At 33.2% G+C, this 22,537-nt stretch overlaps 2 protein-coding genes across 6 annotated transcripts; both read right to left on the bottom strand.

Annotated features, from left to right (window-relative positions):
* Positions 1-547: 547 nt before the first annotated feature.
* LOC123906034 (extra-large guanine nucleotide-binding protein 3-like) lies at positions 548-10,149 on the bottom strand. 4 transcript variants are annotated; one of them, XM_045955868.1, is made up of 8 exons: positions 8,953-10,149; positions 8,685-8,822; positions 6,624-6,728; positions 6,321-6,506; positions 4,898-5,075; positions 3,812-4,053; positions 1,534-1,703; positions 548-1,443 (listed from the first exon to the last, which is right to left on the bottom strand). In XM_045955868.1, exons 1-8 carry the CDS (start codon positions 10,012-10,014, stop codon positions 867-869), a joined length of 2,658 nt encoding a protein of 885 aa, XP_045811824.1. In that variant the 5' UTR covers positions 10,015-10,149; the 3' UTR covers positions 548-866. The 4 variants fall into 4 exon arrangements, with proteins under 4 accessions (XP_045811824.1, XP_045811821.1, XP_045811822.1 ...); XM_045955865.1 differs by having other exon boundaries at positions 3,812-4,056; positions 6,585-6,728; positions 8,953-10,143; XM_045955866.1 differs by having other exon boundaries at positions 6,585-6,728; positions 8,953-10,143.
* Positions 10,150-15,039: 4,890 nt separating this feature from the next.
* Positions 15,040-19,485, bottom strand: LOC123910838 (RNA polymerase II subunit A C-terminal domain phosphatase SSU72). 2 transcript variants are annotated; one of them, XM_045962114.1, is made up of 5 exons: positions 19,385-19,448; positions 19,002-19,332; positions 17,047-17,192; positions 15,494-15,612; positions 15,040-15,345 (listed from the first exon to the last, which is right to left on the bottom strand). In XM_045962114.1, the coding sequence occupies exons 2-5, from the start codon at positions 19,214-19,216 to the stop codon at positions 15,244-15,246; spliced, it is 582 nt and encodes a 193-aa protein (XP_045818070.1). In that variant the 5' UTR covers positions 19,217-19,332; positions 19,385-19,448; the 3' UTR covers positions 15,040-15,243. The 2 variants fall into 2 exon arrangements, with proteins under 2 accessions (XP_045818070.1, XP_045818069.1); XM_045962113.1 differs by having other exon boundaries at positions 19,002-19,485.
* Between the last annotated feature and the right edge of the window lie 3,052 nt (positions 19,486-22,537).

The raw sequence follows: 22,537 nt of genomic DNA, 5'->3' as shown, positions 1-22,537 counted from the left end.
CCTACCAATTTCAATGATGTGGTTCCCTCATTTTTGGGAAACATTATTTTCAATGTCATTACATATATTATTATCAATTTTATTTTTTTTATTAAACTATAATATCAATTAAAACACAATTAAACTATATTCCAATTATTTATTTAATTTTATAGCCATATTCCAATTTTTTAGTTTCCTATTTTAATCTCTTTTTAAAAATGAGTCATAATCACTCTTCTCTATTCTGTTATTTGTTGAACATGAATAACAGAAGAACAACCCTCACATCTTCAAATAATTCAAGTGTCAGTTAACTCACAGTCTTAATCAACAATCACTCAATTTCCCTTCCTCGCCTAAGGCACCAGGCAGGACAAACGAGCGGGTCGGACAGGTTTCCTGCAAACCAAAGATTTACGTTTGAACAACACATCGTGTCCTAGAAAGATTTACTCATTTCATCCTTACAAATTAAAGATCTTTTAATAAAGATATCATTAATTCAATTAAAAAATTGAAAAGTCTTAAAAATATCTTGTCTCAATTGAATAATAATAACAGCATGTTAACGCGGAGAACAAATATATATTTTTTTCTCAAATTAAGCTGCTCACTTATCAATATATAAGCTGTACAGACAACAAATTACCTCTCAATTTACAACCTCTCAAACAAATTAGCTTATTTATCATGGGAGAAAAAATCATATGAACCTGATCAAGAAGATCCTACGAGACCAAAACAAAACAACTTACTTCACATAGGCCAGCCAAATGACCTCTCAGTCCTTCATAAATGCAATTCTCAAACAAATTCTTATGAGCGACGAGACTCCTTTGCTCGTCGTTTAATATCCTAGCTCAAGGGTTATCAAAGTTGGGAATTCAATCCTGTCTGATGAAAGCAGAACTCATCTCTGTACTGTAATATGACTCTTCTGGATTAATTTCATACATTTCATCCTTCTCATCCTCCCATTTGATGATCTCCCTAATGTACTTGAATGCCTCGTCAACTGAGACACGATCCCGACCTCGAGTTTGCCCCACAAACAACTTCTGGCCAGTTAAGGAATAATAAAGCTCTTTGAATCTCACAGCTATATAGTAATATGCTTGGTGTGCTAAGACATGATTGTTGTGATGGGGCCTTACAGGACAGAAATCCGAAAACCACTCACAAGTTGACAGAGGAGCTTTGTTTATCTTGTCTTCGAAGGCATCATACTTATTTAGTAGAAGCACAAAGGGGGTTTCTTTAAAACAAGGATGTTTCACCAGACTCTCGAAAAGATCTCGGCTTGCTAACAATTTGTTCTGAAGCTTACCAGTACTAGTAGGCCACATTTGGTCGAAGTCACTGAGGGCAACACAAAAAATGACTATCCTCACATCTTCAAACATTTCCAACCATTTGCAGCCATCATGTAGTCCCTTCGAATTTATGCGAATCAGTTGATATCTGAGCCAAGAACAATATTTTATGAAGTTAAGAACATTTTCAGAAGCTTCCACAAAACAAGACAAAAGGAAATGGAAGAGAATGATTTACTTGGTTTGGGGAGCTGGGTTATTTAAGTTCTCACTGTATATCTCGGTCATAGGACTCCTATCATCAAATGAAAATTCCATGAAAGCAAGACCATTGCTTTGCGTAACTCCTTCAGCATATAATATATCCTTATCAGAAGGTTCATACTCATTGCTTGATATTTCTATTGCCTGCGCAGGATCACATATATTTAGAACACGTAATTGAAACTATTATATTTACAGCACACTCTTAGAAGTATTGCTATAGACAAATGACAAATCAAAACAGTTAAAGAAAGGCATATCATAATTGAAATAAGTTAGAGTAATCCAATCCTATATCAGAAAAAGCACAAGACAAACATATATTATTTTATATTGTATGAGGCAAATTTTAGATAGATCAAACAGTAGGAATGTGTTATATAGCTTAAGATCGTGATTTTCAAATTTACAGAGTATTTCAGATTCTATTGAAGGTTATGGTCACAATCTTCAATCCATAGAGAAGTTACAAACACCATAACAATGATGGGCAGTTGACATCTATCTAATTGTAGGTTTTCCAAGATGGTAATATCATATAAATCTATATTCACAATCTGGTTTTGATGGATACCAGAGATAAATGAAGTAAAGAACTAACACAAGCTGTTTGAAATTAAATATATACAGAGGTTGAATCCCCTTCCTATGTAATGTAAGAGTAAATGAAGAAAGTCACTACAATTCCATGGAATAGAGCTAGCTCTTCACAATAACTATATGAATGATAAACCTGCCAAGGGAAGAACTCACTCCTCTGCCCAGCACCAAGCCAGCAACCTCCCAAACCAATTCCTAGTTCTTCCATTCCCATGCTTTTACACACACCCCGTTTCTTATATTCGTCATTCTCTCTCTTCTATCAATCCACGTTTGCGGTGTACCTTCCGTCCCCTAATTAGTAATGGGCCTGTTAATAATATTGAGCCTAACAGGCTATTAAGGATTTCTAAAATGAATTAACTTTAATACCTAGTAAAACTTTTATTCTCAATCATTTGTTAAGATGAATTAAACTTTAATACCTATTAAAATACTTCATAGGCTAATATGAAAGCCATTATAGTTTTCACAAACTTTCTTTTCCTCAATTTAGTTTAATGTTTCATAAGTATCTGATGGGTCAATTGAAAATTACCAGAGAACACACATAAACCATTCAATACCTCCTTTATTGAAAATTAAGTTTAATATATCTTATATTTTATATTTTATATTTTATATTATATTAAGTAAAAATCATACACAAACTTGAGAAATATAATGTATGATAATATTTTATACAATTGAGAAGTATAATGAATGTTAATATATTTTTGCGAGTATAATTTTAAGCTAATGTTAATATATACTGACGGAGTAAAAAAAAAAAATTGACTGGTATAAAATGAAACCTTGTGACAAAATCACCATAAAAGCAGTAATTTCTAGGTACAATCGTGCAACAATTATTTAGCTCCACAATGGTATAAATGAATCTTGACCAACTTATACATGTTTTAATATATCTATCAAGGTTCCAATGAGTCTTAACTTATGTGGCAGCTAGGTATTTTAGGGACCACTATTCTTGGAGTTCAATCCAATTGCAATTAACCACTTCAAAATACAAGGTTACACTATAGGGAAATAGTCATATGCATATTATACTTCTCTTCAAAACAGAATATTCAGCACAAATTTGTAAGCAATGCATGCACTACACTAAAGCTTCACGAGAGAATAACTAGTTTTATATACAATAAAAATTAATATCTTGAAACTAAACAATTCCCCAATTAGTTAAATGAGCTTCTACTTAATATAGTAAATGTGTTCATGGTACCAATTACCAAATACTAAACCCAAGTTAAAAGTGATTTAGACAGAACAAGCCACTGCACAATCAACAATTAAGTCCAGAAGAAATTCATTCATTTCTCCTAAAGAGCTAACATATTTGACCCATCAATCTGTTAGTTATTTACTTTTAAATGATAATAAATGGCCACCTGTTAGGTCCTTCCTTTTTAAGGAACAATAAAATAGAAAGAATGGTGTTTCCTCACCAATAACATTTATAGAATACAGATTCAAGTTTCTTCGGCATATGCCGCCTTGTTTTACTACTCAGGTTTCTTTTTGTAGCCAGATAAGTTGCATATATTTAAACATTTGAGCTCATATCCACAAGTGCAAGGAAATATACACGACAAAACCACGCCAAATACTTCTCAAGATAATATAGTAAAAACAAAATGGTAGTCACATACCCGATCTAAGAAATATTTAGCAACATCAGGAAGGTTATGCAATTCCTCTCTTCTCTTATATGTTTCCTGCACAGCAGGATCTTTCCATATCTCATCCACCATAGGAGCATACTCACGTGTAGCAGCAGGAAAGAAAGCCTCTAAATCCCCCGTAGCCATAATATCCAGCAACCAGTCAGAAAAATGCTTCAATCTTTGATTGATCGAGTAAATGCTTGGTTTGTTTTCATCAGTTGCTGTTTCTGCTAAATGTATTACGCAATTAATTAGCTTCACTCACAGAACTAAGACTTTACCAAAGACATTTAGAACTCCTACCAATACAGAAAGTAACCATTGAAAAGGGTATCAATCCCAACGGCTTTATTGAAAATTTGGTTTTTGATAGAGCTCGATGGTACTGTACATATTGGCCCATGTTGTCAAACCACCTAGTGAGATAAATGTACAATATTGTCGGACTAAATACAAAAGTGAACTGAAGTTAAATTTTATGTAGTTTAACATCTGTATAACAAAAAATGAATTGATTACCTACATTGAAGATATGTAGTACATCACTTTACAGTCACAGAATTTTCTTATAAAAAATTTGCTTTTATGGGCCATTTGATATGACTGTTCTTCATTATGTTCCAATTGAACAATAATTTGAGACGAGCATGAAGAAATATTGACAAACAAATTGAGATAGATATTAAGAAAAAAAAAATACAGGAAAATGCAAAACCTAAGACTATGGAATGTAATTTATAAAACCTCAATCGTCGCTTTGAGAAAAATGAAAATTTTGTGCTTATTCTGAGTGAAGACAAATACAAAAGGTTTTATTTAAACTGTTCACAATAAATAATGACCCAAGAAACATACAGAACAAATGTCAAAACTGTCATTTCTCTCACAAGACAACCAATATTTGGTCACTTGAGTTTTGAGACTAAAAGCAAATGCAATAAAATAAAACCATCAGCTTAAAGAGAAACAGTAAGCATTCAACAAAATAGCAGTGAGCCAGTAACGATTAAACTTAAAGTGAAACAGCACCATCACAGAGAATGGAGAAAGGAAAGAAAAGTGAAGTCATACCAGGTCCAGATCCTTCGCCTTCTAATGAAGTAGATTCTTTCTCTGTCAGAGCTTCCTCTTCAAACTGCTCTCTTCCTTCAAGCAGAATGCTGAGATACTTGTACATACTGCTTTGAATCATGAGTTTGATATTTTGCAACTCTTCTGCGTTAAACTTGTTCCCATATAAAAACTTGGCCTGTTCAAAGGATATAGATGTTAATTTTTTTTATTTTTTTTTTGAAAGAAGATGTTAAAATTAAAACCATGAAAACAATTGGTAACAACTATAGGACAAACAACAAGTAAATAAATTTATTAAAAAAAATTAAAAAATTGCATGTTAAGGGGAAATCATGTACACAGGAAATAAATCATGCAGTTTTCGAATAAAACAAATTCCTAGCACATGTACACAGGAAACAACCATCCAAAATTGGCAGAATGACCAAAACAGGAAAAAAGTTGGGCAAGTCCCATCTCTATCATCCAAAAGTTAAAAGCAAAATATACACATCCGAAATATTGACACTAGATAAAGTAAAACTTATACACATCTTTTTCTTATAACAAAAACTTCTACACATCTACATATACATTTAAGTGTATGCATATATGTAATCATATAAATACGAGCATGCATTAGCACATTTTATGATTGTGGAAAGCACACATGACATTTATGCATAGAACTATTGGTATATGCGCGTAAGCATTTGTAAGCAAATACATAATTATACAGCATATATTTATGCAGTGTAAAGTTTACATGTATAGCTTAAACTTAGTTAAAAGCATTTATTACTTGCACGACGCAATGTATAAAAAATCTGATAAATTTATATGGTTAGTCTATTAGGAGAGGAAGGAGAATGTTTAAATTAATATAGTCATATTTGAAACTCATAGCTTGATGTGAATAATATATTGGGTGTTATTTTTATTACTGGAATGGCGAATGTTACTTGATTACTTGATTTTTTTTGTTTGTACCAGGGGAGTTGAACTGATGACCTTCTACTTGATTACTTGTTTGGCAAACTCGTAGCATATTATTCTGTTGTAATCAAAATGTAACTCTGTTTCAACCTTTTTGTTCTGCTATGCTACCAAACATCTGCCACATTCTAACCTATCTACCAAATCATACCTAATAGATATCCTATGTCACAATGAATTATTCTAAAATACAATCAAGATACAATCAATGAATTATTGATATTGTTCATATATTCAAACATCTAAAATCAATAGCAAATAGCCTATTGTATTGATGTAAACTATGATCAGTAGCAGTCCACCAGCATTCATTCCCCTATGAACCAATCAAATAAACTATGACTCTTCATTAAGCCCTTTATTCAGCAGAAAAAGGAAAGCCTTAAAGGCATGAATACAAGCAACAATGAGATAGGTGGGTAAGAAAAAGGAGCAATAAACATGCCTGTTTAAAGAGAGTAGCTGTCCCAGATCCTTCCATGCCAAACAACAAAAGTTTCTGAACTCTACCATGCTCCAAATACTCAGCCACTGACCTTGTTGAGTAGTTAGTTGGATTGTCTCTGACCCCGGGAGGATTAGTAGATGGTACAGGCAAAGAGAATAATGAACAGATGAAACGAGTGGACGCCTGCCTACCATAAATCAAACCAATATTGTATAAAAAATAAAAACCAAATCAAGACAAACGCTTTCAAGCTCAAAATACACAGAAGGTATATACTACTATTATCAGATAAGAGAGAACCTTTCCCCATATGTTCCCCTTGATATTATTTTGTCCTTCTTCCTCGTAAGATCCGTCATCATAAACCCAGAAATGGGTATCGCGCGGGCATTGAACATTTGCTAGCTGAACAGATAAACAAACAAGTTACACATCTTTTGATGATGAGAAGAGCAATGAGTTACAAACAGGTAAACAAGATGCAATTTGAAAACTTCCAATGGAGCTAGATACGAAAGATCAAAAGTGAAACATCTGAGCTTAATGATACATAATCTAGAAATGAGAATAGCAAGATTCAACATTTCTTTCACTAAACATTGCCAAACTGTATTTAAAAGATATAAAGATGTACAGAAAAGGAAACAGGTATTAAAGAAAAAATAGACAGCAGACAAAAAATGGAAAGTTTACCAAGTCAAAGTATACACATTAGATGCAAATTGGGCATATAATAGATAACAGAGAAAAAATTGATGTACAATATTTCTAAGAGATACCTAAGTTATATTTCTGATAGAAACATGATCATCAACAAATACGATTGTTAATCAATGTATCCTAGAATCTTGAAGGGACTGTTGACGATTTTACACCAAATTTAAGAGATACCTACGCTATATTTTCATTGATAATATTTTACCCTGCACATATTAAGTAGCTCATTTACTACCTTTTTATTAAATAGGCTTGGTCTATTGTACACCACCTTTCCATATCTTGCACGGTGCAAGATTAATTTTAGCCGTTAGATTATGAAGTCCACATCAAACTATCATAACTGAGTCATACCGCTTATAAAAAAAAAAAAAAAAATAATAATAATAATAATAATAATAATAATAATAATAAATGAGTCATACCATATTTGTTTCTATTATTTTCACTATTCTCTCTCCTCTGTGTTTCTCTGTCTTAGATGAATCTCTGTGTTCATCTCTTTTCACTGTTGTAGCGTCGTACCCATTTTAAAGTCTCTGATCTCTCTCAAATCCCTTCTATTAATCTCCCTCTCTCAGATCTTCCATGTGTTTTCTCTAATGGATTTAAAAGTTTGACTATTTCTGGTGATAGATGTTAAATGTCAAAACTTTTACTATTTTCTTTTTGAGTTTTCTACAAAATCATGTTCTCTTATGAGATTCTGCAGTAGAATTAATTACTTCATAAGATTATGAACCAAACACTCAAGTTACTACTCCTGTGTAGCAAACATAATCAAATTGGATTGAAGATTATGGCTCTTTATTAAAAAAAATAAAAAATCAAGGACCACTTGCTTTAGAGTAAGTGCTGTGTTTTTAGAAATGTCTTAGGGAAGAATGGGAGGGAAATGTGTTGCACACTTGCATAAGAAATCCCAAATTCAAAACTAACTAGAGATGAAAAATTCCACAAAATACAAAGGAAAGGAAGAGGTGATAGATATGAGGTGGTGTTTGATGGGGAGAAGTCCCAACGACGATGGAAGGTAGCGGTGGTGGGATCTAGAATTAATTCAATAGAATTAATTTATCGTAGAAGTATTATAACTTTGAAATCCAACCGTTAAAAGTGTTGGTGTACTGTGCAAGACCTACTCCCTCCAATTTTATATATAAGCAAAATTTCACTTTTTAGGTTCATTCAATTATTAATGTATTTGATCAATAATATGGACAATACATTAATAAATGAATGAACCTAAAAAAAAATTGCTTATATATGAGACCGGAACCGGAGGGAGTATGTCACTCCTGCATGGTAGAAGGCGCCTATTAAATATTGGTACTGTTTGATAAGAATTTAACTACAACAAGCCATGTCAAAACCTAAATGCTTAGCAACAGAAATGACCATATATAACCCAATATAGGAGGACAAAGGCTTATATTCATTTTTGTTTTTAAGCCAACCAATTGCCTAAAAATTGCCAAACTCAACACTGAATACTCAGTCAATAAGTAGGCATCTAGCATTCTATTCTTTTTTTTTTAATTTTTTGGTACAAACATTCTATTCTAGTATACATATTAATCACCATGTTTTAACATTCCATTCTAAATCGAATCTAAGCCAAAAACACAAGAAACAAGATTTTACCTTCAACATTCTAAGCTCAATCTTTGTTATTTCACGGCCATTCATGTAAACTCTAGTATTCCCATTGCTAGCTTCTGGTTGAAGCTTCCCTCCAATATTAAGCTTTGAACTTATTATCTTATCAGGCTTCTCTCCTTCCTGAAAACCCACCACTTACCAATTAAGCAATTAAACAAACAATCTAAAAATAGCAATTTCCATAAACACTGATTTGCATTTCAAAACACTAAAATAGTTAATTTTTTATATCTATTCTTCTCATTTTTACCTTTCCCCAGAGTCCCGAATCCTTATCATACCAATACCTCCCAGGCTTTAACTTCTGAGGAGGGACCGGACAACCCAAAATCTCAGCCAACTCTTCCTGCCTCAACTGCCTACCATTAACAACAAGCTGCTCCGGCCGAAGCTGATTTGCAGCACACTCTTTTTCAGCTCTCATAATCTGATTAATCTCCAAAGGACTACAAACTCTACTCAACATTCTTGAACACTTCCCTAAACTCGATCTCTTACTCTCATCGATCGGTTGTCCAATACAACTCACACATTTTCTTCCTTCAGGCATTGAACCCATAGCTTTCAAAACACAGTTACTACAATACCTTGCATCACAAACCAAACAAGCTTCTTTCTCTTTCAACCTATTCTTATTCCCACACCTACTACAAACACCTCGTTTCCCCTGCCGCACTGCAGCAGAAACCGGTGATCCAACCGGCTCAGTTGCAACCGACCGCGGCGACAGATAACTGTCTCCCCCATCGGAATCAAACTCCCTAGGTTCGTTAAACGTTACCGTAGTAGGTCGCTTTCCATCAACAATTGAAGACGGAATTGGAGCAGAACTCGGAACAGGTGGCGACGAAACGGAAACTGAAACAGAGCTACCGCCGTCGTCCACGGCGGCTACTTCGCCGGAATAATCAAATCGATCAACTTCGCCACTACGTGAATCGAACTGAGATTGAGTTCTGGAAACGGAAGACGATCTTTGACTCTCAACCGGACTTCGATTTTCGCGATTGAAACCACCGTTAGGGACTCTACCAAACCTAGAAAAGCGTGGATAAACCGGCATGGCGACGGGAATCGAGGAAGAGGAATGATCGGAGGAAATAGAAGCAGTACGAATCGGAGTAGCGGAAGAACCGATTTCAAGTGGATCGACACGAGGAACATCGTAAGGAACAGGAGGACCTTCGTATTCAACAGCGATGGAGTAATCGAGATGTTCTTCGTCGGGTAACGGTGCACCGGCGGGAAGCATACGGCGGAGGATGTGTTCCCAGGTTTTGTTGTTGTCTTCGTCGGTGGATTCTGATGCCATCGGAAAGTTTGACCAGAAAAAGCGAGAAAATGAGGAAGAAAGTGTGAGAAAAGGGAAAGAGGTTTGAATCAGTGTTGAGTTATTAGATGCTGCGGTTGGTTGGAACAAAGTAAACGGAAGATTATTAACAGATCACGTTTACCGTTACGTGAAACGTTGTCCTTATTTTTTACTACAGTACAATTTGCGTTTTCAATATTATACTGTATTAACTTTTCTTGGAATTGTTTTAGGTTGTGTTTGGTTGGAGGTTTTTGGAGGCAAGGAAAGGGAAGGGAAAGAAATATTTTAAATGATACGTGTATACTGTGTCTGTATGGTTCAAACAAAGTGTTAGTGACAAAATTAACGAAAATGAGTAAATTGAAACCTACTGCAAACGTAAGAGAACAAGTTAAAATATAAAATAATTATAAGGGACCAAATGTGTAGTTAAGGGAGTGTTTGTTTCGGAGATTAAAAACTTATTCTGGGAACTTAAGATGGAAATAAAAAGTACCCATGTTTGTTTTAAGGAAATAAATATTTATTCATTGGAAATTATTATTACCGGGAACATTTTATTCCTATGCGTCCAGGAACTTAATTCCCCCCATATTAGCTTGGGAATCTTTCATTCCCATCAGTTTTATTTGTAACTGCACGTCATTCCACTATCCATGCACATTTTATCTCATATAGCTTTTACTTAGAAAAAAATATATTAATTATTTATTAAATTAAAAATGAAATGTTCCTGGAAATTTAAAATACTATCCAAACACATTTTTTTATCAATTCCTGGGAATAAAATTCCTGCCATCATATTCCAAGGAATAATTTTCCTGGGAAGAGATTTAGAATCCATGAAACAAACACCCCATAAGTCTTTTTTTAAGAAGGCAATAGAGGGGAGGGAATATTGAGCGATTTTTGCTTCCCCAAATTGAGGGGTGGTGGTGGTGATTGGGAGGTAGAGTTGTCAAAATAGGTCTGAATCGGCTGACCCACCTGACCCACTAAAACTTAGGGTTTGGGCCTTAAAATTGTAGCTCAAATATTTTTTGAATTTTTTTTTTCTACCCCAACAATTGTCAATCTACCCCAATATTAATTTTGAATGGACGAATTTGCCCTCATATATAAACTAAAACCTGAAGAAAAAAATTTGGTTACCGGAACACTTTGGAAAAAAGTGTTCTGATATGTAAATTTTTTTTTTGTTACCGGAACACTTTGGAAAAAAGTGTTCAGGTATATAAAATTTTTCTAATTTTTTTTTACCTGAACACTTTGAAAAAAAGTGTGTAGGTATGTAAAATTTTTCCAAAATTATTTTGTTACCTACACACTTTGGAAAAAAGTGTTCAGGTATGTAAAAATTTTCTAATCTTTTTTTGTTACCTGAACACTTTGAAAAAAAGTGTGTAGGTATGTAAAAATTTTCCAAATTTATTTTGTTACCTACACACTTTGGAAAAAAGTGTTCAGGAATGTAAAATTTTTCTAATTTTTTTTGTTACCTGAACACTTTGAAAAAAAGTGTGCAGGTATGTAAAAAAATAGCCTATTATGCATATTGATATTTCCTTTATTCAATGAAACCAGGTATGGCGATTGTTGCATTGAGGGATAGAAAACTCTTTTCAAAGTGTGTAGGTATGTAAAAAAATAGCCTAATTTTTTCAAAGTGTGTAGGTATTCAGTAAAAATTCATAAACCGTTAATCTTGATAAGTCTCAATAACATATCAAATGATGTTCAATTTTTCTAAAAATTTATATGAATGATCTATATGATATAAACTTTCAATCCAACGGTGGATTTTATAAAATTTATTTTCGTTATCGAGATATTGACAAGTGGTGCACCATGCACCACTTGTCTCACTCTTTCATTTTAGCCAAAGCCAATAATAAGATATATATTATATTTAAATGACAAAATTATCCTTATAAACAATTATTTATTTTCTAAAATGTTTTGTAAAACTTTAAAATTTATAAATAAAAATATAAATAATTAATCAAATAATTTAATATAAGTTTAAATAAAAATCATGCGCAAAACAAATTATGAGCAAATTATAAATTTTGAAATTAGATCTAGTCCATCACTTTCCTCTACATCTAATAACATTATCATTGCAAAAAAAAATTATATTTAATTTGTTATAAAATTTAAATTAATATCCTATTTTATTATTTAATAGTTACTTAATTTTGATTTTTAGATTATATAGATTTAAAAATTATTTATTTTATTTTTATTTTAATATAAAATTATTTAATTATTTATAATTTATTCTTATGAGAATTATTTATATTTTATTAATTTTTTATTTTTTATTTTGAATTATATTTTATAGAATAAATCAGCAAATTATTTTCATAACATATCCTGCTTAACATATCTGGCTGGTAGACCAACTCAAATTCAGGATAAAAATTTTAACTGAAAAGACATGATACGAAAAGTTTTAGGATTAACTTATCATATCTTATTGTCTCATTAAATACTAAATTGAGATAGAATATAATCCAGTTATTATGTGACGGTGTCTCTGCAAGTGCACAAAATCACAACCAAATAATAAAATGATAAGTTATCGTTCTGCACAGGGATTGTGTCAAAATTACTAGTTTCCTTAGGAATTTAGAAAGTAAAAGTGTTTTGCATTCGTTTTGTTTGTTTGAGAGAGTTTTGCATAAAAGTAAATAGCAATAAAATAAAGGACAATTATAATAAAAGTGTGTGTGTGTGTGTGTGTGTGTCCACATGGGGTGTGTGTGGTTAAGTGTTTCGAATCCCTCCCTTACTCCTTCTTGGTAAGTGGCGTTATACTATACCTTGTTATCAGTTATAAGTTACCGGATTAAGTTTCAGTAAAGTAAGCCTAGTATTACTAATCTTACTTCTATTGCAATCTGTTTAAGTCGAACCAATTAAGCTAGTCTAGGTTTAGCCTTCGTTATCCCGTGTAATTACCTTTAACGGGTTCAGCCTCGAAGGGGCATCCTTACCTTTTGAAGTTCAAAGTTTAACAAGTTCTCTAAGTCAGCTCGGTTTCCTAACATCAGTACAGAATTTAACTACGTGCTAATCTTAATCCTGCCCCCGTACCGTCAGATACTGAATTTATGGTCTCACATATTGGTAGGATGAAATGTCTTTTCAGTCCGACTTATTAAGTTGTTGTCACGGGATCAGTTAATTTCCCTCTAGGTTCATTCAATTAATGTGATCAATACTAAAGAATGAAGAATTAAAACCAAGACAAATATAGAAAATAACGTAATAACAATTGAGCATAAACTTTATCTAACCAGGGTTACATGTCTCAAGCATTCGTAAGGGGGTTTATCTACTCGACCTAACCTAGGAAAAATAAATTACAAAGACAATAAAGAAAAGAACCTTATTGGCCTTGGAGTTCCTTGACCCTCATTGCCTCCTCCTTAGAGTTCTCCTAACTCTCTCCTTAGTATCACTATTGTTGAGTGATTTCTGAATGGATAATAGTGAAGGAGGAGGACTCTATTTATAGTTTTTAAGCTGGATTTGAGTTTTTTCTGCGCACCCATCGTGGCCACGATGGCGTGTAATTTTGCCTTATCGTGGCCACGATGGATCATATCGTGGTATGATAGAAGATCTTAGATTTTCTGTTTTTCTTCAGCCATCTTTATCGTGCCACGATAACAAGTCAATGTGGTACGATGGAAAAGATTTGTTGCAGATTTTCTTCAATTTAAACCGCATTCTTATCGCGCCACGCTGGATCTCATCGTAGGTACAATGACTTGCGCTGTTTATTACGTTTTTGCCTTTTTTTTCTTCCACTTTTCTTGCTTCTGAACCAAATAACTTCACTTTTCCAGGTATTTGCTTGCTTTTGGGCTTCAATTGTTATTAAAATTACCCTAAATTACTACTAAAACATCATATAATTTTTGGTCCCCCTATTTTAAAAACCAACTTTTTGGTTCCTCATTTCAAAAGTTTTAAACTTTTGATCCCCACTTCAATTTGAAGTCAATTTTAATGATGTGGCCAAATCAATTATGATGTGGCAAATGACATAGATTAAACGATTATACATGTCACTATTATTTAATTATATTTCAATAATGAGTATATTACAAATGAATAATGCTAGCAACACACTCTTTAACAAACACACTCCAACACACTCTCTTTTATTGGTTGAAATTCACATGGGTCCCATAAAAAAATGTGGACCCATATAACTTTTATGGGACCCATATAAATTTTAACCAATAGAATAGAGTGTGCTAGAGTGTATTTGTTATTGGAGTGTGTTGCTAGCACTCCTCTATTACAAATTTTTTAATGTATTATATAATATGTTTATTGAGGTAAAAAAAATATTTTAATGAATGTAAATATTTTGTATACTTTGATTTATCTACATGTCATTTGCCACATCGTAATTGATTTGACCACATCATTAAGATTGACTTCAAATTGAAGCGGGGGATCAAAAGTTAAAAAATTTTGAAATAGGGGGACCAGAAAGTTGAATTTTAAAATAGGGGATCAATACTTTAAAAATTAAAAAAAGGAAAATACTAAATAGTGCCATCGGGCACTGTTTAAGGAAGTATATATAGTAATATTGCTTCGAAACTTGTACCGTCGATTCTCGAAAGTTGGTAACTAGTGCAATAATAAAGAATTAAACTATTTAGATTACTGCTCTCCCACCTCAAAATCCCCTAAAATCCATAAGAGAAGAGCAATCAACTATTTATGATCCTATGAAGCTTAAGCTTCACCCACTTAAATAATAGTAATCAAGTTGAACAAACAAATTTAACAAGTGAAAACCAAATAGTTCACGAATATTTCAACTCATTTATACATTTTGAAGACAAATTAACGAGACTTTTGTGTTGGACAACACAATCTCACTTTGGCTAGTTAGCACATAGCACATTCCTACATAAAAACAATTTTAATATTTGTTCATTAAACATGCCTTAGGGCAAATCCTATATTATACTTGAATATTAGCAAAACCTGGAAACTAAACTCCAAATCAATAAGGTAGTTTGAAACTAAACTCCAACACAATATAGTGGACATATACTTATCAATTACTACAAATTACAATCCAAGCTACACAACTAAATAAACAACTCAACTCCATGAGTTTGGTAGGTTAAGCCGTCTAAATTTATACCGAAGGTTAAACAAAAATTTCATCGGAAAAGTAGTAGTATAATTTTAGTAGAAGGAAATGCTATACAAAAGCTTTCGCCGATGTTGTTTCTCAAAACCAGCAATAAGATCATCAATGCACTCCTCCCATGATTCAACAGCTTCAATCTATGCATAAAATATATCATTGGTAAGCTATGACACGTAAAATTATTAAAACAAGAGTCATCTCCAAAAACTAACATAATTCTAATAGAACAGTTGAAGTTTTTCATATCATTGTGTGTTAGTTTTCAAATGATCTTAGAAAACAAACCTCTTGGCAAAGATCTAAAGTAAGCCTTGCTCCTATAGCGGCTTCTTCGTGGTTATCTTTAACCTCCAAGTTTATTATCAACACCGTTTTCAATATAACATGGTCTCTATTATGGAGATCTACACATTGTAAAATTAAACTGCGGTCAAACAAAGATACGACTAAAAGAGCCATTTGACTCAACGCCAGGAATATTCACCATACTACTCAGACAAAACAAAAATAACGAAGTGTTTCACAAATTATTAAATTTCAATAAAATTGTAAATGCTAAAAATAAAAAAATAAAAATAGTTAAAATAAACTCTAGAAAGTAAGAAACATCAGGTAATCTAGTGTACACAACTCTCATTCCTAAGAAACCTATGTATCTTTTTTATGTATGAAAAAATATAGTTTTAACCAATATTTTAAAAAGAAAAATGACCAAGAATAAAACAAAGCAATCAACAGCACTATTATTAATGTGATTGAACGAACATAAAAAAGAAATTTGATTTGCGATTCTGCTACTGATGTGAATAAACAGAGAGAAAAAGAAATGCTATTTGTAACTACTTGCAGTTTTGGCTATAGACATTTAATAAAACAGTAGTTTTGGCCACATATAAAAAAGAATAGTTCAATGCTAAAATTTGAACTGGTTCACTTCTTCGATATTGCTTGTTGTGACGAATGGTAGGAATACAAGGTTTTGATTTGACAAATGGACAACAGATGGTCTTCTAATATCGCGATTCCCTCGCCTTTTCTCTCTTGCGAGTGACCAGGAGGTGGTAATTGGAGAATTAGGGAGTTGGATTGGTGAAGTGTGGACTTGGGATTTTAGATAGCGGCACAACCTATTTGTTTGGGAGGAAAACCAATTGGACATTCTAGTTTCCAATTTTCGGCCGATGGTAAACAATGCAGTGTTGGACTCGTGGAGGTGGGATCCGGATCCGGATGGAATTTTTACGGTTAGTTCGGTTTATTCACTCTTAGTGCAACGGTGGCGATTAGTTAACTCAAGCCAAAATTAACATCAAGATGTTTTTGCGCTAATCTGGTCCAGCAAGGCCCCTTCGAAGGTGTACGTGTTCTCATGGCAGCTCATTATGGCATGCAACTATTTAGGTTCTTTGGAACAAGAGGAATGACAAAATGTTTGTTGATAAGGTGTGTTTTTATGTCGAAGTGGTTCTTTGGCAACGGTTTCTTCACAACTCTCATTTGTGAGAAACCTATGTATCATGCTAATATCACCTTCAAGAACCATAAAACAGTTGCAACTCTGTTGTTCATGTGATCAAACAAATAGAAAAAGAAATCATATTTGCAGCCATACTGTTCATGTGATCTAGCAGAGAAAAATAAAAGATATTTACAATGATAGAAATCTTAACTTTAAAACAAAGCATGCTACTCAAAGAGTTTTCTCTACAATATAAGGTGAAATTGAATAAAAAGTTTGCAATTGCTGACAGTGAAATTTCATATAAAGAGTAAATTCAATTAGATGAACCCGGGAGTAAGGGGGTAAAGGAGTATAAAAAGACAAGAAGAAATATTACCTTCAACAACCATATCAAATACTTTTTCTTCAAACGTAATAACCACATCAAATATGCCATCAGCGGCATTTTCTTGCCATCTTTGAGGCGCTAATTTCACCGCTGCATTCCTTTTAAGCATCGGCAGGATTCCATTTCGCTTGTAGCTGCACTCTTGTTAAGGTTACATCCAATTCACCATATAAAACAAGAATTTGAAATCGCATTGATAAGAACTCCAACAACAGATGCAAAACACACTTTTACGGTCCTAATCTAACCCCTCCTCCTCAATTACAAAATTCCCATCATTTCTTTGTGTCCTCAGAAATTACCAGTCCAATAAAATTGACAGAAAACAAAAAAACTGAGAATTTCATTTTCTTTTTCATACATTCACACAAAAATGCGCATTAAAAACATTATACTCTATGTACTATGTAGCACTGACACTAATGATCGAAGGTGTATCTGGTGTCCAACGGCGACAACTCAATTATTCTGTTTTCTCAAATTTTTACCAATGTCGATGCATAACTGTCAGTACTTAATAGATTATACACCATCTTCTTCTCAAACTATTCATTCAATTCTAGCCTATCATCTCCATCCTTATGAAAAATACACAACCATGTTCATGCCTAAGAAAAACCTACAATTTTAGCCTCATGCATACTACCCAAACCCCTGATCACTAGACTAAACCTAGTGGATTGAAAAACCTACAATTCTACTAAAACTAAATTAATTTCTCAAACAAACAAAAATTATAAACTTTTTTCATTGGGGACAACCCCGTTAAAAATTTCATTTTCAACTAAACAGGTAAAAATAAAAACTATTAATTTGAATTGTTTTGCATAATACATCATCTTTTTCCCAAACTGTTCCTTCAATCCAAACCCATCCTCCTTAATCCTTATGAAAATAACACAACTCGGTTCATGCTTCAACTCATTGATGCTTAAGAAAAACCTATAATTCTACTAAAACTACATTTATAAAACCAAATTGACAGCATATCAAAGGCACAATACAACAACTACAATAAGAAGATAAAAAAAAACCTCAAAATTTCATTTTCTTTTTCTTACATTCATACAACAACTAAAATGAAAAGATAGAAAACAAAAATCATAAGAATAAAAACGCTAAAAATTTCATTATCTTTTTCTTACATTCATACAATAAACAAGCATTAAACACATTATACACCATATTATTCTCAAACTGTTCATTCAATCCTAATCGATCATACTCAATCCTTATAAAAAACACAACTCTGTTCATGATTCATCTCATTCATGCTAAAGAGAAACCTATAATTCTACTAAAACAAATTAATTTAGCAAATAAGTATCAAACAGATTTAACACCATGTTATTCCCAAACTGTTTATCCAATCCTAACCTATCCTTCTCAATCTTTACTAAAAACACACAATTACATTCATGCTTAAGAAAAACCTAAGATTCTACTAAAGCTAAACTAATCAAGCAAACAAAAAATCGAAAACTTTTTTCATTAGAAACAAATTAAACAAACAAGCATTAAACACATTCTACACCAACTTTTTCCCATATTGTTTATTCCATCCTAACCTACCCTCCTCAATCCTAAAAAAAAAAATACACAACTCTGCTCATGCTTCATTCCATCCATAATAATTCAGAAAAACCTAAAAAAATTCTAAACCTAAATTAACTTAACAAACAAAAAAAATAAAAATTGAAACTTTATTCATTTGAAACAAACCCCAATAATCTAAAACTTAAATTTCAGCTAAAAAAATCAAAAGGGTAATCAATAAACTAAATAACCTAAAAAATTTCTAAAACTAAATTAACTTAACAACAACAAAATTGAAACTTTATTCATTTGAAACAACCCCAATAATCTAAAACTTAAGTTTCAGCAAGAAAAATGAAAAGGGTAATGAATAAACTAAAGAAAAATGTAAAATAAGAAAAGGATACAGTTCAGGGTCTTTTCTTCGAAGTTCATCAAGCATATATTTGTAAGGAGTTCCAAATTCATAGACATTTGGTTCTCTGAGGGAAGGACCAGGGAGCTTAACATGGGTACCAGTTCCATAAGAAGATACATCGAAGCCTTGCCTTTTGAAAAGAAAGTGTGCTTCCATGCTTCTGTTCTGGTTTGATGAACAAACCATGGCGTAACGAAACTTCATTGTGAAATGGGTTGGTGATGGTTTTTGATTGAAATTTAATGAATGAAAAATTGATTTAATTTGGTATGTGTTTGGTAGGAAAGAATTAGCGTTTTGGAGTTTATTGTGTTTGTTTGGTGTTTGGAATAGCGAAGAAAGAGAGGTAGGGTTTGAGATGTTGGTGAAGAAGAAAACATAGAGATTACTGGGGAAGTGAAGTGGTGATTGATTTGGGTGTGTGTTGTTTGTCGCGAAAGAGAGAGAACGAGAACGAGAAGAGTTTTGGGCCAAGCCCGGGCAAGTGTCCAGCTGGCCGGGCCATAAAACCGCCACTGCGGTGAACCAACACAATTACCATATGAGAGTTACTTTTGTCGCCGTACCGATTACTTAAACAATGTCTGTTACTTAAGTAGCGGATGACTTTTTTCCCCAAAATTATTAATTTTTACACATACGCTATTTAAGTAACGGATGTATAAAAATAGGACACGCGAGTAATCAGTATGGTGACAAAAATAGCTCCCTTACCCTATAGCGAGGTTATTGGGGAAAGTAGTCAAGTGTTGTATTCATGGAAGTGTAGTTGTGAATTGGGTTAGTGAGCTATAGTTGTGAATTGAGTTACATGCATATTTTGATAAATTTGTAGGGCGTGCGAAAAAATATACATGGTAAAAGAAAATCTCTTCCATCTTTCCTTATATCCAGAAAGATATGGAATATGATGTTATTGTTTGATTCTAATAAAATTGTTTTTGTTAAAAAAAAAATAGAATTTTCGTGTGTCAAAAATTAGTTTAGCTACCCATGCGTGATTTATTGATCACTGTTTTTTTTTTTACTTAAAAACAATAATGTTCATTCATTCAAATTCATAGAAAATACATCAATCACAATCATTACATATTCAATTTTGCTAAAAACTAATAAGGATGAATCTGCGAACAGACTCACAGCATCTGTTATAAACAACTTTTTGGTTGTTCATAAATTGAAGAGATAATTTCTAAAAACTACTAACAAACTACACTAAACTAAAATAACAAGCTTCTTTCATTCATTTTGCTTGTTTATTACATTCATTTAATGTCATTATATCTCATCCTAAAGAGTTATCTAGAACATTCTAGATAATGAGTGACTCACTAATAGATAGGAAGATCTAGAATCCATGAGTGACTCATACAATTTGGGCCTAATATTTTCTATTATGCCTACATTAATTCATTACGTTTCATTGGTCTTGCATAATCACCTTGTCCTCAAGGTGTAATCTAACAAAATTCACAATGTAATGTTACAATCTAAAGTTTTATTAAAGCCCAAAAGAAAAATAGCATCTGAGTTAATAGCATAAAACGGCCTAATGTCTATGACAAAGCCTACAGTTGATATGACAAAATTCAAATGTCCGAAATAGTCATGCATCCGGATCTGCAACGTTGACGACGCTAAAGTCATTGAATCTGCACTGAATTTGGATTGAAGCAAACATGCAAATCTGAACAAAAACAAACACCGTACTAAGACGGGATAAACAAAACACTGTACTAAGACGGGATAAAACAAAACACCGCACAAAGACGGATTAAAACAACACCAGATGAAAAAATCTCGAAGAAACATGAATGAAACCTGTTGGGTTTTTGAGATTGGCTAAAATTTTGCAAAAGCCAACTAGCCAGATGCTGGATCGCGATGCTGTAGCATCATCGTACAGCATCCTGATACTCTGTTTTGCGCAGAATTTCTTTTTCAAATCAAAGGAAGATTTAAGTCGTTTTTATATTTAAGCACGTGCGACTATTCAAGACGTGGCTTGTTCTACAAGTTTTCCTGAAGGCGGTTTGAGAATTATTATTGAAAACAAAAATATAACTTGTTATATTTTTGAAAATAATAATTTATATTTTTTTTGTTTGGCCACACATGAAACAAAACAAATTATATTTCTGGAAATAATATAGGGTTGGCCGCAATTTTTACAGCTGTGTTTGTCTGAAGACCTAGCTTGCACATCAAGACAATTGAAGACTATAAATATGTGAAGCCTCAAGCCTTTACAACTCATGTATTCTAAACCGTGTTCTTTACAAAGTGTGAGTTTTTAAGGTTTAGAGTTTGTGTCTTTTGTCAGTCTTTCTTGTGTCACTTTGATGCAAGTTTAGGACTATGTTTTTATTGTTAATTGTAAGCTACTCCTAAGCTTTTGAAGTACGGAGTTAGCATGTGTGATTCGCTCAAGAGCTTTTAAGCAAGAGTGTGGTCTAGTTTCTAGGAGAGTGTCTCCATCTTGATCGTTATAAAGTTGACAGCAACATGGTACGTGTTGTTAGAGGGAATTTGGGACGGGGTCTCATTATCTAAGAGGTTCTTAGATAGGATTGCACGGGTAGTGTCTAGGCGAGAAGTCAAGTACCGGGTGTTGGTCGAGGGCTTTGAACTAGAGCTATTATAGTGAATTCATTCCTGGATTGGTAATCCTCCAGATTAGGTGACGTTGCACCGAACTGGGTTAACAAACGATCTGTCTTATTTATCTTCCTGCACTTAATTTATTTTTAACTTGTCTATTGTGTTCTGTACTGGTACGAGATGCTGTAGCATCTTTCGCAGCATCTTTCCACCAGTCTGCCAGAATTTCAATTGGCATCAGAGCAGGCACCTTGTTCTGTTTTGGGTGAGCTCCAGGGAAGATACTTTCTGGCAATATGGACAAGGAAGGAGGATTTGTCAACAGACCACCTCTTCTAGATGGTTCCAATTATGATTATTGGAAATCGCGAATGATGGCTTTCTTGAAATCCATGGATAGCAAAACTTGGAAAGCTGTTCTGAAAGGATGGGACCCCCCTGTGATTGTAGACAAAGAAGGAAAGTCAACACTTGAATTGAAACCTGAGGAGGAATGATCTAAAGAAGAAGATGCGCTTGCTCTAGCAAACTCAAGAGCATTGTATGCATTATACAATGGGGTGGACAAACACATCTTTAGACTCATAAAAAAATGTGTCTCTGCAAAAGAAGCTTGGAAGATTCTTGAAAATGTTCATGAAGGTACCTCTAAGGTAAAAATGTCTAGATTACAAATTCTCACTACTCAGTTTGAAAATCTTAGAATGAGGGATTATGAAACCATTCAGGAGTTTCACATGACTATACTTGACTATGATAATCAATTTGATGCCTCGGGAGAAAAAATATCTGAAGAGAAATTAGTAAGAAAAATGCTTAGGTCTCTTCCTAAAAAATTTGATATCAAAGTTACTGCAATAGAAGAAGCCAAAGATATCTCTGAGATGAAGTTGGATGAGCTGGTTGGATCATTGCAAACATACG

Source organism: Trifolium pratense, linkage group LG2 (assembly GCF_020283565.1).
Source record: "Trifolium pratense cultivar HEN17-A07 linkage group LG2, ARS_RC_1.1, whole genome shotgun sequence".
In the NCBI taxonomy this organism is placed as follows: domain Eukaryota; kingdom Viridiplantae; phylum Streptophyta; class Magnoliopsida; order Fabales; family Fabaceae; genus Trifolium; species Trifolium pratense.
Note: the sequence above shows the minus strand (reverse complement) of the source record. Positions and strands in the feature narration are given on the sequence as shown.

Excerpts from the sequence above, each read along its gene's own strand:
- LOC123906034 (XM_045955865.1), bottom strand. The coding sequence starts at position 10,014 with ATGGCATCAGAATCCACCGACGAAGACAACAACAAAACCTGGGAACAC. Across the intron at positions 6,729-8,684 it reads TTGAGCTTAGAATGTTGAAG|CTAGCAAATGTTCAATGCCC; the intron begins GTAAAATCTTGT and ends TTATCTGTTCAG. Across the intron at positions 6,507-6,584 it reads TAGTAGTATATACCTTCTGT|GCGTCCACTCGTTTCATCTG; the intron begins GTATTTTGAGCT and ends TATGGTAGGCAG.
- LOC123910838 (XM_045962113.1), bottom strand. The coding sequence starts at position 19,216 with ATGAAGTTTCGTTACGCCATGGTTTGTTCATCAAACCAGAACAGAAGC. Across the intron at positions 17,193-19,001 it reads CGAAGAAAAGACCCTGAACT|CTACAAGCGAAATGGAATCC; the intron begins GTATCCTTTTCT and ends ACAAGAGTGCAG. Across the intron at positions 15,346-15,493 it reads CTTTAGATCTTTGCCAAGAG|ATTGAAGCTGTTGAATCATG; the intron begins GTTTGTTTTCTA and ends TTTTATGCATAG.